Source organism: Onychomys torridus, chromosome 7 (assembly GCF_903995425.1).
Source record: "Onychomys torridus chromosome 7, mOncTor1.1, whole genome shotgun sequence".
NCBI classification, from domain to species: Eukaryota; Metazoa; Chordata; class Mammalia; order Rodentia; family Cricetidae; genus Onychomys; species Onychomys torridus.
Window position 1 is genome coordinate 69,940,881 of NC_050449.1, and position 15,973 is coordinate 69,956,853.

Below are 15,973 nucleotides of genomic sequence, written 5' to 3' on the forward strand. Positions count from 1 at the left end.
TGTTCTAGGGCCTTCCTTAGAGAAACAGCCATTATACATAGCACACACACACACACACACACACACACACACACACACTCACACACACACTAAGCAGAAGGTAAAAATATGAACATCAGGTGATTATTTTCAGAATAAGAATAAGTAACTGTTCAGGCTTCACAAAGGAGTGAGTGTGTCTGAGCACACACTACTTAATACACATTAAAGTAGAACACAAAAAGAGCCAAACAGGCACAGCTATCCAAGTGTATAAAACTCATATATAAACAGAAATGTACATGTTTCAAGGAAGCACAGGGAGAATAATGTAACTTTTGTACAAATAAAGAGACCTGGAGATATCACGGGAATACCCCTCTGTGGTCCTCAGCTCACAACTGTTTCAGCTTAATCTCTCTCTTTCTCTCTAGGCTGAGGAGTAATAACTTTTTCAATATCTCTTTATAATGTCCCTTCTGACTTATTAGGGTTTGGATGCTATCTTAGGTAGGGTTTCTATTCCTCTGATGAAACACCATGACCAAAGCGACTTGGGGAGGGAAGGGTGGATTTGGTTTACCCTTCCACAGCACTGTTCATGGAAGGAAGTCAGGACAGGAATTCAAACAAGGCAGGAACCTAGAAGCAGGTCATCCTGGGGTGCTGCTTACTGGTTTGGTCTTCATGGCTTGCTCATCCTGCTTTTTTATAGAACCCAGGACCAGAAGCCAAGGGATAGCACCACCCATCATGGGCTGGGCCCTCCCCTATCAATCACTAAATAAGAAAATGCTCTACAGACTTGCACACAGCCTGATTTTGTTGTTGTTGTTGTTTTGTTTTGTTTTTCAAGACAGGGTTTCTCTGTGTAGCTTGGCGCCTTTTCCTAGAACTCACTTGGTAGCCCAGGCTGGCCTCGAACTCACAGAGATCTGACTACCTCTGCCTCCTCCTGAGTGCTGAGATTAAAGGCGTGCGCCACCAATGCCCAGCATCCACAGCCTGATTTTATGGGGATATTTTGTTAATTGAGGTTCCCTCCTCTTTGATGAATTTCACTTGTGTTAAGTTGGCATAAAACTTCCCAGCACAGATGTTATTTGTGTTTCCCCACTTCCCTTCTCTGTCAAAGTCTACACAACGAAGCATTTTCAAAGGCACCAGACATAGCTGAATTAAATCCTAACCTTTGGAACTGGAGATTTACTTTCCATTCTCGGGCAACACATCTATCCCACAACATTCTAACAGTCAACTTAAATACTCTTGGAGGCTTATAGCATTACCCCCACTATATGATAAAGCTAAGGGGCAGAGCTAGGGCACAAAATCAGGTAAACTTACCCAGAATCCAGGTGTTATGCCTGTGTATGAGCTAAAAGTTCTTTTTAAAAAGTATAACAAGTTTGCATCTGCTCATTTCTAATACTTTTTGACCAAACAAATCATTTATTTTATTTTAATCCTGATTTCTAGGGACTTTCTACTCTTTCCTGGGCCACTTATTAAATAAAAACACCTAAGGAACAAGCTTCATATTGTACTCCAGAAAAATAACCCACAAAAATATTAAGCTAAACACCAGATGGCTGAGGACAAACCCCTGTAGAGTTGTATTTCTTAGATTCTTAATTAAAATCACTTCAAGTGAATCCTCTCAAATATGACACCTGAACAGACTAGTTTTACATCTTGCATGGCATGTGTGTGCATACACTTCTTGGCAGACACCACGCACATATGTTAAAATTACACAAAGTTGATTTTCTTCCCCTAATTTACCTTTGAGATTGTCAGTCTACATAAAATCAACAGATGATCACAGTCCAAAGAGGTGGGGGCTACACTTACAAAGCCATGACACATCTATTCTTATGTCAGATATTGAACAGTTGGGAAAGCTGTGTAAGTCTGTGGAGACCATGCCACAAATAGCGTTTAAGGGACTCAAGCTAATGCATGACTGAAACATCATACACACTGTTAAATAGAAGTCCTGAAAGAATCTTCCTTATCGAAAAAGTAACCCTTTAGCAATGAATATAAATGACAATGTAAGATAGATCATACTGTACTTTGTGGAATACTAGTGGAGGAATGTACTTTCTGTGACTGTAGGTTAAATTTAAAAGACTATTAGTACTTTAATGTATCTGTATATGTTGTACACATATCGGAATGAGAAATAAGAAATTTAGGTGTGATGTGATAGTAAACCTTTATATCAGTAAATACCTTAAAATGTAAAGCATGAAAATACCAAGCTGATAATTAAAATCTTGCTAATCTTAAAATTTTGTGTACTTACATGACTTATTAGGTAGTTTACAGTTGTAAAATTGTATTGATATAGCATATTATTCAGTATATTAACAAAATAGTACAATATGAAAAGACTATGGTTATAAGAAAAACTAGTGATTAAAAATAATCATTCTCAGGAGTTATATTATCTCACCAGGAAAGACCAGACTTCTTGGAAAATATACTGTATTTTCTATCTGTTATAGCACAACAAATTATCCTCAAAACTTAAAATGGTAGCATCTTTATCTCATAGCTGAAGAGTATGAGGAATGTTAAGGGAAAGCTGGTAGGTGCTAAGAGGCTCTTCTGGCTCCAGGCTGAGTCCTCTGCGGTTGGTAGGAGGTGCAGTTTCCAAAATGGTTCATTGGTGTGGCAGTTTGTAGGTGACCTCAGCGCCTCATTCCAAGAACACTATGTAAGCTGCTAGGTGACCTCATGAGGTAGGGGCTGGATTCCTCCAGAGTGAAATGCAAGAGAGATGTAGATGAGACTGCCTTATGCCCTAAGTTCATCTCATCTGCTCCCTGCTCTACTCACTGGAAAGGAGTCACCAAGCCTAGCCCACAGGAAGGGGGAAGAGCAGGGCTCCACCTTTTAAAGATTGCTGAAAACCGTCATTACTGAGTGCTCTCCTTGGGTGCCATTTCCTGCGATGTTATGTTGTTAAGACCCTCAAGTTTTTGATATTACCCTAAAAAAAAATAAAACTCTGTAGAGACATGCATGAATATGAAACTAAGCATAGGGAAATCTGAAATCTGTGGCTTTGACCTCCAGGGATTATGTCTCAAAAACTATGTAAATAAATTCTAAAACCCTTCTTCTGACCGAATCAAAATTGGTCTACTTTTACAAAACTATGGAAAGGCAGCAGACAAAGTAATATTTAATTCTGGGAATGAGCTGCAGAGATTTTAAAAATCAGGTTGTTGGCAGCTGAAATAAATACTTAAAAATGTGACTGGAAAGAGGAAATTATGATTAGTTTCTAATGTCCAATTTTTAATTTCAATGTGACATGTGAATGGAAAAAATTAATCCAATATATAGTCCAAAAAGATTAACATGGCACTTCCTCAAACATATTTTTCAAAAGTAAAATATTTTGTAAAACAAGTATAGTTATAAGATTCTTGTATTTTGTTTCATTTATGGTTATACATTTTGATCTTCATATTTACTTAAATTATGGGTTTATATACTTTTTAGCAATCATGTTTAACATATATATGTGTATGTGTGTATGTGTGTGTGTGTGTGTGTGTGTGTGTGTGTGTGTGTATGTGTGTGTGTGACAACAGTCCAGTACTAAATTTCACATGGTTGTTTAATTTTATAGTGTTACTTGAAAACATGCTTTAGCCTTTAGCTACAGAAGCCTGGGGCTGGAGAGATGGCCAGGCGCTTAACTGAACTCATGGCTCCTGTTTGGTTTGTTTGGTTCCTAGCACCCACAGGTGCTGACAGCCACCTGTCACCCCAGTTCCATGGGGCCCAATACCCTCTTCTGGCCTCCACAGTCTCCTTCACATATACAGACACCCAGCCACACACTTAATAAATAAATAATATAAATAAATAAATCTTAAACAAATAATGTAACAATAAATAATTATAATAAATAACATAAATAAATAAAATGTAATAAATAAATAAACAAATCTTTAGATTCAGAAGTGCACAAACTCTGTTAAATTTCTCAGAGTTAGACTTTCGCAGTGCGTTTCAAGGACTTGGTGGCCTTTCTAAGATATTAAAATTGAGGGACAGAAGTCCAAGTAGTCTTTCTTAGCAGTGCCATCTTAACCACTGAAGCATAACATATGCAGTTTTGATTCACAGAGCTTCATTAAGACAACATTGGAAATAATATGTTTCCTCATGTGCCCCACATTTAAAAAAAAGTTAGAAAAGTAGATGCAAACTAGGTGGTGCACACACCTTTAATCCCAGCACTCAGCAAACAGAGGCAGCCAGATCTCTGTGAGTTCGAGGCCACCTTGGTCTAAGAGCACATTCTAGGACAGTCAGGGCTATACAGCAAGACCTTGTCTTAATAGAAAAAAAAAAAAGACAAAAAAAGAAAATACAAAATGCAGAATATCTCCCATCTACACAAATGTTGAAAATATTCAACATGAGAGTAAAATAAATGCAGACTTTCAGATTCCCTAGATGAGCAATATCTGTATTTTAGTACTAACATAAATTTAGACAACTGTCTGGTGAATTTTTCTAGTGATAATTTAACTTTCATGTTTTAAGTCCTTTTAATAACTCCTAAGACAGAAGCATTTTTATTAAATTCGCATATGGTTCAGACTACAATGGTTTGCATTAGACCAACTGTCTTATAGAAAAACTGATCTGGGCAGAAAAAAACAACTTTTAAAATAAATAAGGTCAAAGTCAAGGCTCGTGGAACTAAGATACAGGTAAGGGCAGATTCTGCTCCTGTCTCATCTCCCACTGCTCTCATTTGCTATTTCAGGGCAAGATACTGAGGCCTAACAGTAACTGTGGTTAAGAGCTGTCCATCAATCTCAGAGGGAAAAAAAAATCAGCTCATAATTACCAAAGTAAAAAAGCCCTGAAGAGCACTGACCACACAGAAAAGGGCATCCACATGAAACCAGTGTCTAGGCAGTTAAAGCTTGCACCAGATTCTACACAGCACAGTGAGCAAGAAGAAAATCTACCAGATCTAACAGAGAAAGTGAAAATCCTAAAAGCACTTTTGACACTTACTAGGGAGCTGAAAGTTACAGTCATGATTGTTCTAAGGAAAAGGAGACCCTGGCAAACATTTAGGCTTTTAGTGAGAGCCCAGCAGGGTTACATTTACATAGTATAAGGAAAAATAGATGTAGACCACTATCTGATGACAGCATCATAAAACCCTAGTCCTTATCAGAAATGGGGTGATCTATCTTAACTTTAACTGTCAAGCTCTTCTTAAATCCCTCATGTTTTATATACTAAATTCCCAAAGGCACTATAATATTCCAGGCATGTGAGAAGACTGAGCCAAATCACCAACAGCTAAGAGGGAAAAAAAATGGGTAGAAAATACTGGAAAATACACACAGATGAAAGCTTCCATATGAACAACTAGTGGCTAGTGGCACAACCGTGTAAATTATAGTCTTCTGGTAGATCCCATCATCAGATGGTGTCTTGGGCACCATCCTAAAATGGTCTATACCATGGCCATCAGAAGTGCAGAGGACAGGGCTGGAGAGAGGGTGCAATTCTTGCAAAAGATCTGGATTCAGTTCCCAGTACCCACGTGGTTGCTCATAGGCATGCATGTGGTGCACACATGTACATGCAAACAAAACACTCATACAGACAGAATCAAGCAAATCTAATAATGATAATAATAATAATAATAACAGTAATAATAGAACATTTGAAGGTAAAAAGATCCAGAGGTGTGAGTCTTCTCGTAGGACTCCATGATCAAGGCTGCTTTTCCCCATTTTTAAAGGAGTAAGCATGCCATGCCTGAGCTCTGTAGGCAGAGCACAGTGATGCATAACAGTCCAGTGCCTGGCTACTGTGATTACTTATAATTACTGATCAGCTGGGTGACTTCAGACTTTGGACATTCTCTACCTCTCTCTGCCTGTTTGTAAGAACAGAAGCATCATGTGTTTTACTATCAATTGCTTTAGAGTTTCTGTCAGCTGAAATATGACTCCTGTGATGCTGATGGTTTCCATTATGGATTTTTCAGCAGTGAATATTGGATTGATATTTAGCCAAATGGCAATGCTTTTTTTCTTTCACAGTTATTGGCTTGTTTAAGAGATTCCCTGCATTCTAATCCAAGAGGCAAAAATCAAAACGATTACTAGTAGGACATTAGTAAAACTTTAAGGAAAGTCCTGCCTTGTGAAAGAAGATAAGGAAACCGCATTTTCTGCTTTTTAAAATTCAAAAGGCAAGTAATGATTTAGCAGCAAACATTTCTGCACAGTTAGGAGACTTTGTGCATTCCTAACGGAATCTTGCTGGGAGACTCTCATCTGAGAACTATTATTGCCAGGGATACTAATAAGTAAGAGATGGGTGGAGGAACAATGATGAAGTGGGCCTCCTTATCACTAATGCTGTTCTCAATTGCCAGTGCTACACTGTAATAAAAAGCTAGAGGCCTTCTAAGCAGCCTTATTACTGGCAATTTTCAAGTTTCCACACAACAGGGAACCCCTTATCACTTGTAAGCAGGGTGCTCCATACTGTTAAATTGTTGCATCACTATACAGAGGTTCTATCACTTTATAATGGCAAAATCAGAAGCAGAAAGAGGCAGAGGTGGTTGTTTAATATTATTTACAATACATATATGGATCCAGTACCTAACAAATGAACACTCTCTTTAAAGATATGTGAAAGGCATTAAAATACAAACACACACACACAAGCACATACTTGGGGATGCTTTTACATTAGCTTATTTAACTAACAAGGAAGAAATTTTTTCATCTGGAAACTGGCTAAATTTTATTTTCTTATCCAATTTACTATTATTTTCAGTGTTTTCCATAGAGGACATAAGTATTCTGAATATAATGAAGAGAAAAAAATGAATCTCAAATATATACATTTATAGAACTAATAAGCTTGCCAATATCTATTTTCATGGCATTTTATTATATAAATTATGTATTATATTTTTGTTTCTATCTATTTTTTAAATGATTTTCTTTACTTTTTATCATTGAAACAAAGGTCTTACTACATAGTCTGGATGGCCTGGTATTCACTACGTACACTAAGCTGTCTTTGAGTTCCTGTCAGTATTTTTGCCTCAGTCTCCTGAGTGCTGGGATTAAAAATGTGCACTATCACACATGGCTGAATCATAATTTTTCTACTTTGAATTTTCAGAAAAACGTCATTTCCAATCCTGATGGTAAATCAGGCTCATTTTTCTAGATCACTTGGAGTGTCTACTTAAAAGATGCCAATAACTGATATAAAAGTATATGCTGAATGATGAAACTGAATAGCAGAGTGTTATAATACAGAATGCCATGCTGCACACTTATCATCCCACCAAGACTCCCTCGCACACTTGTACCACTCTGTCTCATTGAGAAGACTGGCAGGCAAAGGAAGCCACATCCCTGTAGTATGAAAAAAGCCAACAAAGCGATTTCTGTTGTTGCTTATCTTGTTTGTTGCTGCTGCTCTTGTGGTTTTGAGTATTAGTATCTATTTGTGCAGCCTTTTGTTGGTCTGGAACTCACAGCATAGACGGGGCTAATATTTTGCCTCTACTTACCATTAGACATATGGTTCTACCACACCCAGCCTGAAAAGTAACCTTTGATATGAAGCCTCAGTGAATTCCAAGGTCTTCAGCTTATCAAATCTATAGTATTTTAAAGGGGAATGCCCATAGTCAGGACATGTTATCTCTTCTTTGTCAATGTTCTTTCATTCCCTGGTGGAATGCCACGTGCTCCTTCCTCTTTGTTCTTATTGATCATCATCATCATCATCATCATCATCATCATCATCATCATCATGAAAGCATCTAACTTTGTAAAGTGGCCAAAATTTGTTCCTATAAAATGTAGTGGCAAGCAGGAGTGCTAGCACACACCTTTAATCCCAGCATTCTAAAGGCAGATGAAAGTGGATCTTGGAGTTCAAGGGCAGCCTTCTACAGAGCAAGTTCCGGACAGCCAGGGATATACTGAGAAACCCTGCCTAAAAAAACGTATCTCTTTTCCTTTCCTCCCTTTTTTTCTTTCACTTATATTCTCAAACATAAATATGTGCCTCCAAAGAATGCACTTCATTCAAGTAAAAGATACTCAGTTCAGTGCCACTGAACAATGATGTCATTAAATCTGACGAAGAAAATACACTTCCAGGAAGGAACTAATTTTGAGTCAAAGTGAATGAAAGGATTCCCAGTGAGAGTGGGAACAGAGATGAGGCAGAAAGGAAACTCTTAACAAAGACTGAGATCATTGAGAGAGAGAGAGATGATCCTAGTGTAATGAAGGTGCAGATAAATACGTCAGTGTCTCTTAGCTAGACAGGACATGCTTGCAAAGTGATGCAAAGGGGCGTAACTCTGACACAATGACACTCACTCACATCCTATGCTAACTCACCCAGGAGAATGATACATTATAACAACCTTGAGTTGCGGAGAACTGTCAGAGGCTTAGAAAGGGATACTGGACTTAGAAAATACACCAGATAGATTTTGCTTTATATCTTTTACAGAGTAAGTGAAGATATTGATCCTAAAAAAGTACAGTTATTGTCCGGTGTCACAATTAGTTAGTGCAGAGTCCTGGCAACCAGATACCTAATTGAGCACTAATTTTATACAAACAGCTGATTCCCAAGAAAAGCAGCCATCATCTGCTCACCTTTACCTCTGCATTTGTGGGCCCGGTGATGAGCAATGCTCTTCTGTATTGCTAACAACTAACAAGGCCAAACAAAAACTCCCAGGAACAGTGACTCAGGGTGGAGCTGAGACCTGAAGCTCAGTGATCTGGTGCTGCAGGAATGACTCCGCCCTAATTCAAACTACACTTCTGCCCACAAGTCTTCCGATTCCATGTGCCTAGGAGTAAGATTTCTATCTCACAAAAGAAGCTGTGCTAGCGTGAGCACAGAGCAGGGAGCAGAAATGCAAACAGCATTGCACGCTCTTAGATGCAGTGTGATCAGAAGTAACAGCTCTCGGGATGTGCACCACGTTGTAACTAGGAAATAGACTCCAGTCAAAGATAACTTCTAGAGGTAATCAGTTTGGGCGCTTCAAAAGAGGAGTTCACAGTAATTAGCATATATGCATATATAATCTTGGGAGTACTTCTTGAGATCTTAATAATTGCCTGGGAAAAGTCATGCTAGACACTATCAGAATATATGAAGATGATACATATGTAACTATGCCAACAGCACACAGAGGAGCTTAGGAAGCTGAAAGACATTACTTTAGAGAACATGTATGAGAGTAGCTACAGCTGGCTTCTCCAAGGTGAAAATTCAGAAGAGAACAAAATAAGCAAGCACATAAAATAAAGTGGAGGGACCATAAAACAACTTCTAAGCAACAACTGGTAAAAATGATATTTATAAAATTTTAAAACCTAGATAATTAAATGCTATAAAATAATATTCTAGTTAGAAAACCAAAGTGATTCATAGAAAAGTTTAATAGTAACATTGAAAAACATTCAGGAGCTGGAATCAATGGTTCACTAGCAGAAGGTGCATGCTCAGTTTCCTGTGAGGCACTGGCTTCAATCCCAAGCCCAAAACAAATGGAAAAATAAAGTAAACATAAAAGGTGAATGTAAATATATATTCCACAGAAATACACAGAGTCACACACACAGTCACACACAGACACAAACATTCACTCTGAGTAAAAACAAATAAAATATAGTGGAAGTATCATCTCTTTGTCCAAGAATGGAAAGGTAAGTTTGGTGTCCTATAAAGACCTCACCTGCTGGACACTGCTGCATGCAGAATTTACACTCTTTCCCTGAATGTAAGATTTTTACATAATGAGGCAGGCACTTATTTGTTGTGGGATATTAGTTTAAGATGTGTTACATTCACTTATGCTCTGGGATATTTGTTTAATGATGCAAAGATATGCTGCATTGATTTATGTTGCATGTGTTTAACTCTGTGAAGCTGTGTTACTTTTGCCTGTCTAAAACACCTGATTGGTCTAATAAAGAGCTGAACAACCAATAGCTAGGCGGAAGAGAGGGATAGGCAAGGCTGCCAGGCAGAGGAAATAAATAGGAGGAGCAATGTAGGCTGGGAAGAGGGAGGAGCCAGAGGAGAAGGAGAGGAGGACTCTAGAGGCCAGCCACCCAGCCACTCAACCAGCCATAAAATAAGAAAGAAAGGCATATAGAATAAAGAAAGGTAAAAAAACACAGAGGCAAAACATAGAAAAGAAACAGGATAATTTAAGTTAAGTTAGGAAAGCTGGCTAGAAACAAGCCAAGCTAAGGCTGGACATTCTTAAGTAAGAATAAGTCTCCATGTATTTATTTGGGAGCTTGGTGGCAGGCCCCCAAAGAGTGAAAACAAATGAACAAAAAAAAAAAAAAAAAAAACAACTACACTTACTTTCCCAAGGGTCTTAACTTAGTTACTAATGGATTTAACTTATTTCAGGATCACATCCTGGCTCTGCTGCCCCTTGTCCTAGTCATATTTAATTAGTACTGCATTTCTATAAAATTTGACAATGCTCAAGACTGTCCTGAGAAGTGCAAAAGCAAGAAATTTGTTTCTACCACTTAAATCTATCTTATTTAAAACCATTAAGATAAAAGGTCATGCCAATGTGTATGTGTCTTCTGCCTGCATGTATTTATGTGTATTGTGTATGTGCAGGTACCAGCAGAGGGCATCAGATCCCCTGGCACTAGAGTTTACACATGGTTGCCTGCCACTATATGGATAGTGGGAATTGAACCTGGGTCCTTTACAAGAGCATTGAGTGCTCTTAACCACTGAGCTATGAACCAAAAGCTGTGGACCAGGCCCTCTGGATAAGTGAGACAGTTTAATAGCTTGAACTGTTTGGGAGGCATCCAGGTAGTGGGACCCGGACCTATCCTTAGTGCATGAGCTGGCTGTTTGGTACCTGGGGCTTACACAGGGACATTTTGCTCAGCCTGGAAGGAGGGGACTGGACCTGCCTGTACTGAATCCACCAGGTTTAAATGAATCCCCAGGGGAGTCTTGGTCCTGGAGGAGATGGGAATGAGGGGGAGGGCTGGAGGGGAGGCAGAGGTGGGGCGGGAGTGGGGAGGACAGGGGAACCCATGGCTGATATGTAAAATTAAATTCAATTATAAAAAGGTCATCCCAACACAGTATTATGACAATATACTGAGTTACTAGTAAAGAAAATTAATCCTCTGAAAAAAACCAAAACAAAGTTTATCACTGATTAGCAGATTCCCATGACTTTTAAAGGATAAGAATAGGGCATGACTTCCTGTTGTAGAGATGACAGGCATGAAGACCACAATTCATACTTAAAAAATCCATGTGCCAGTTTTCAGAGTAGTTTTTTCTCATTGTATAGTTAGTTAACTTGGCCTTTTGAGACAGCATCACACTACAGAACCCATGCTGATCTCAAACTCATAATACTCCTGCCTCAGTATCTGGAATCTGGGTGTTATGTGTGTCTGATGCTATATCTGGCTGTTTATTTGTTCTTATATTGAAATTTTTAACAAGACCTTGGCCAGTCATGGGGTTAAACATGAGTTTAAAAAAATAGAAATAATACAAAATTTCCAGACTATTGAATGCTTTCAAAATCTGTAAATAAATGGAGTGACTTCTGAAGGGACATCCAAAGTCCTTGAGATACAGTATCCCTGATGCAGTCTCCTTTATGCATGGAGCCAACCAGACCTTGATAATCACTGCATCTGAACAGATGAGAATATCTGATTTCCTGAAGTAACAAACATTATCTTTTGTAATTTATGCTCAACTGAAAAATATTTATGATATATTTTATATAATCTATATAATAACCTATAATATCAAATAATTATATTTAACTCAGCATGTATATAATATGATGAAATGCTTTTTAGTTTAATGTCATTTTGATTGTTTGGACAGGAAGCAGAATAAGACCTTGTTTTATAGTATCGACTTTCAAATCCCCTGGAAGCTCCAATTCAAGCGGGAGTTTCCAGATAAAGATATTATTTCAGGGGCTCATTAAATACACAGTGCTACATTAGGAAGAATAATATTTTAAAGCCAAAGAACATATGTTACTACCTGCATTATGTTCACAGTCTCACAGCTCAAGGGAGGCCGATCAATGTGTATGCAACCATTCTGATGTGCTCACCAGTTTTCTTTTAATACTGTGACTCAAGGTATATTATGCCCTCTGATAGAAATTAGCAAAAATTAGTAAGTGGCACTTCTTATCATGATTTTTTTATTCTTACTTGCCTTATGAAATGTAACTGTATCATTTGTTCCCAACACAAAAGAAAGGATAGTTTTTAATATGTGCCACCATGCCCAGGCTAGCCCAGATCTTTTAAACTCTTTTGAGAAATCTGTCCTACTCTTAAAAACATCTTCCATGATGATCATCACATTTAAACACACACAAGAAAGACACAAGAAATGAGTAATATCAGTTCAGAAAATGTGACTGGCAGTTTAATTCATTCACTAAAAGCTTGGTCCACCACTATGACCTCACTTGATAGCTAATGCTTAGTAATTAAAACAGATAAGCATCTTTGTCAACATAATACTGCCAATGGAGTCAGCGCTCCTAAAAAGTGAGGTTATCTGAAATCAAAGCTTCGGGGGTTGCCTTGCTTTCACAAAGTCAACATCCAACACTAGCTTAAGAATGACAGGTCCATCCATTTGCCTGCAAACCTCATGATGTCATTGTTTCTCTCTGCTGAGTAGTACTCCATTGTGTATATGGACCACATTTTATTTATCCATTCTTCAGTTGAAGGGCATCTAGGTTGATTCCAGGTTCTGGCTATTACAAACAATGCTGATATGAACATAGCTGCCCTTGTGGTATGATTGAGCATTCCTTGGGTATATGCCTAAGAGTGGTATAGCTGGGCTGTTTGGAACCTGGGGCTTATGCAGGGACACTTTGCTCAGCCTGGGAGGAGGGGACTGGACCTGCCTGGACTGAATCTACCAGGTTGAGCTGAATCCCCAGGGGAGTCTTTGCCCTGGAGGAGATGGGAATGGGGAGTGGGCTTAGGGGAAGGTGGGGGAGCGGGAGGGGGGAGGACAGGGGACTCCAAGACTGATATGTAAAATTAAATTAAATTATAAAATAAAATAAATTTTAAAAAAAGAAAGAAAAAGAATGACGGGTCTCCCTTGTGTATTTAGTTATGTGTCTTACAAACTGTAATGCCAATGAGAAGTCTGAGGTCCTTATTTTTTACACTTCATAAAACTGTATTTTTCAAGCACTTTTGTGTCATGTCACCATAGGAAAAAAAAAATGAGGACATGTTTGCGAGTTTCCTCAGCCTGTTTACTGTCCTAAATTTCTCTATTATACAAGGATGGACCTAGTAGATACTTTATAAATAAAAATCATATATATAAATATATGATATTTATATCTTTATATAAATATTTTATTTATATTATTTTATATATCGTAATATTATATACAATATTATATTTATATATTTATAAATATATAAATAAAAATCATATCCACAGCACTTGTCTATTTTTTTTTTTTTTTTACTTTTTTGGTAAACCTTGAGTCAGTATTTTACTAAGTCTGTCTGGTCCAGCAGAATTCACTATAGAGATCAGGATGGCCCCAAAGATAGCCCTAAGGTCCTGCTGACTCTGTCTCTTAAGTACTGACATTATGGACATGTGCCACCATGCCACAGCTAGCCCAGATCTTTTAAACTTGAGAAATGTTGTCATACTCTTAAAAATATCTTCCACGGTGTTCATCACATTTAAACAAACACAGGAAAGACACAGAAACTAGTAATAATTGTCATTGATTGAAAGGATATTTCTGCAGTTTTATCTGAACTTTAAAATAAGTTTTATAAGATTTATAAGGCAATATAAGTACTTGATAAAGAGTACAAGGCCCCAAACTGCTAAGTGCTTTAGAACTTTGGTCAAAAAAATTGTCATAACATTGATTTTACATTATACATTAATGTAAAATTCAGAAAACCGTTAAGTATAATTCTGGTTTATATAGTAATAGAATGAATCATTCTGAGAGCAAGAATTTGATTTTAATTCTATAGCAAAGATTCACATATATATATATATATATATACACATATATATATATTTCAAAGAGTAAGAAAACTTGAATTGCTTTAAACATATGAATATGTCAAAAATCATCTTATTCCAGTCCATGTACCTTCATCTCTAAGAGCAAAAGGCTTCATAGGTCTATTATGAGAGAAAGTAATTTCTCATAATAGGTCCTTTAGTGGGGACCTACTGCTACTCTCTCAGATACACATAAGATATGTGGAATGTAGTGGCTAGGGAGATGGCTGAATAGTTAAGAACATTTGTTGCTCTTTCAGAGGACCCAAGTTCAGTTCTGAGTACCTATGCTAAGAAGCTCACAAAAGCCTGTAATTCAAGTTTCAGGGCATATATGATGCCTTCTTTGATCTTTATGAGCACCCAAATACATGGGCACAGGTGTGCACATACACATGCACACACACCACACACATGGGAACCTTAAAAAAGATGAGGAGTATGTGAGCTTCCTATATATCTATAGGTATATTTTCTGAAAATACTAGGCATGAGCCATACTCACAGATTTTTAAATTAACATATATGTCCATCATATACAACACTGCACTTGTCCACATTTCATATTTCCCATTTCACAATAGATGTACTACTACCTTTCTTGCTTCTTTTATCATCTTCCGAATAGTTTCCTTTATTGTAAGTAGATGTGCTCTTGGTGGATGAAAGAGGAGGTCTATATGGGTACTCCCTAAGAGTCCGGGCATCACATATGGCCAGCCTAAATCAAGATTTGGTGCCTCCACATCAGAAATATTGGGCCAATAAGTCCCTGAAGATGATCCACCATCACAGGAATTTTCAGAGCCACGTTCTGTATTTTGTGCAAACTTCTGGACATTTTTCAAAATATAATTAATTTCTTCCTCAGCTAGAAAGTCTGAAACTCGCTCCTTAACGAGGAATTCTTGGTAGGCTTCTAACCCATGTTCAATCAGAGCATCAATAGCCACACGGTACCACTCCTTGTAGTGAGGCTCGATGTAGTTGTCAGATCTGTACTCATCATTCAGTGAGGAAAGCATGGATGAGGTCTCCATGGTTGCAGATGTTTGACGATGATACTTTCAAATGTTCATCTGTGCAGAGGCAAGAGGTACCTAAGTGTGTGATAAGAAAATTAAGGTCAGTTAGAATTCTATGCATAGATATTTATCATCTATGCCATATACCACTTTGATAGCATTTACATTAAGTACCGTTTGAGGCAAGTTGATACACTTTATATCCAAAATGACATTAATAGAGCCACAATTCAATATCTATCACAGTCAGTTAAATGGATCTCCCTTACAAACTCAAGGCATTTCAAATTAAAGTGTCTCATGTGACATAATGGATCTGTCTTCTCTGGTGATAGAGAATATCTGCTCAACTTAAACCTGAGAGCAGAGTGGGCTTAGTGAGCCACTCTGCTTTTGACATTAAAAATAGTACTGGAATAGGATTAATGCCTGGCTAGCCATTCATACAAATACATTAATATACTGGATGAAATATAAAAATCCCAGGACATGTGTCTTCTAGGAATTTACTATTTAGTTGAAGTACATAGAAAGACATACATATAAAACTATTAGTTATTATTCTAAACGAAGCCATAAGCCATGCATTACAAAAGGCCAAATGAGTCAGTATTCATTCTCATTAATTAATCATGCCATATTCACTAGTTTAAGAATAAAAGCAAGTAGAAATCGGTACATAATAAATGAGCTAAGTGCAGCCCTGAACAGGAGGCATGCTGCAGCTGAAATTAGGGCTACAAGAAAGAAGCTGATCCTCCAGCAGAAGATCCTTTCATTCCAGGCAAGGC

At 37.7% G+C, this 15,973-nt stretch overlaps 1 protein-coding gene across 1 annotated transcript in view; it reads right to left on the bottom strand.

Annotated features, from left to right (window-relative positions):
• Positions 1-15,197, bottom strand: part of Fam83b (family with sequence similarity 83 member B) — a 52,543-nt gene extending 37,346 nt beyond the window's left edge. Inside the window, exon 1 of the mRNA XM_036192130.1 lies at positions 14,754-15,197. Coding sequence (XP_036048023.1) covers positions 14,754-15,197 — 444 coding nt within the window. The remainder of the gene's footprint in view (positions 1-14,753) is intronic.
• Between the last annotated feature and the right edge of the window lie 776 nt (positions 15,198-15,973).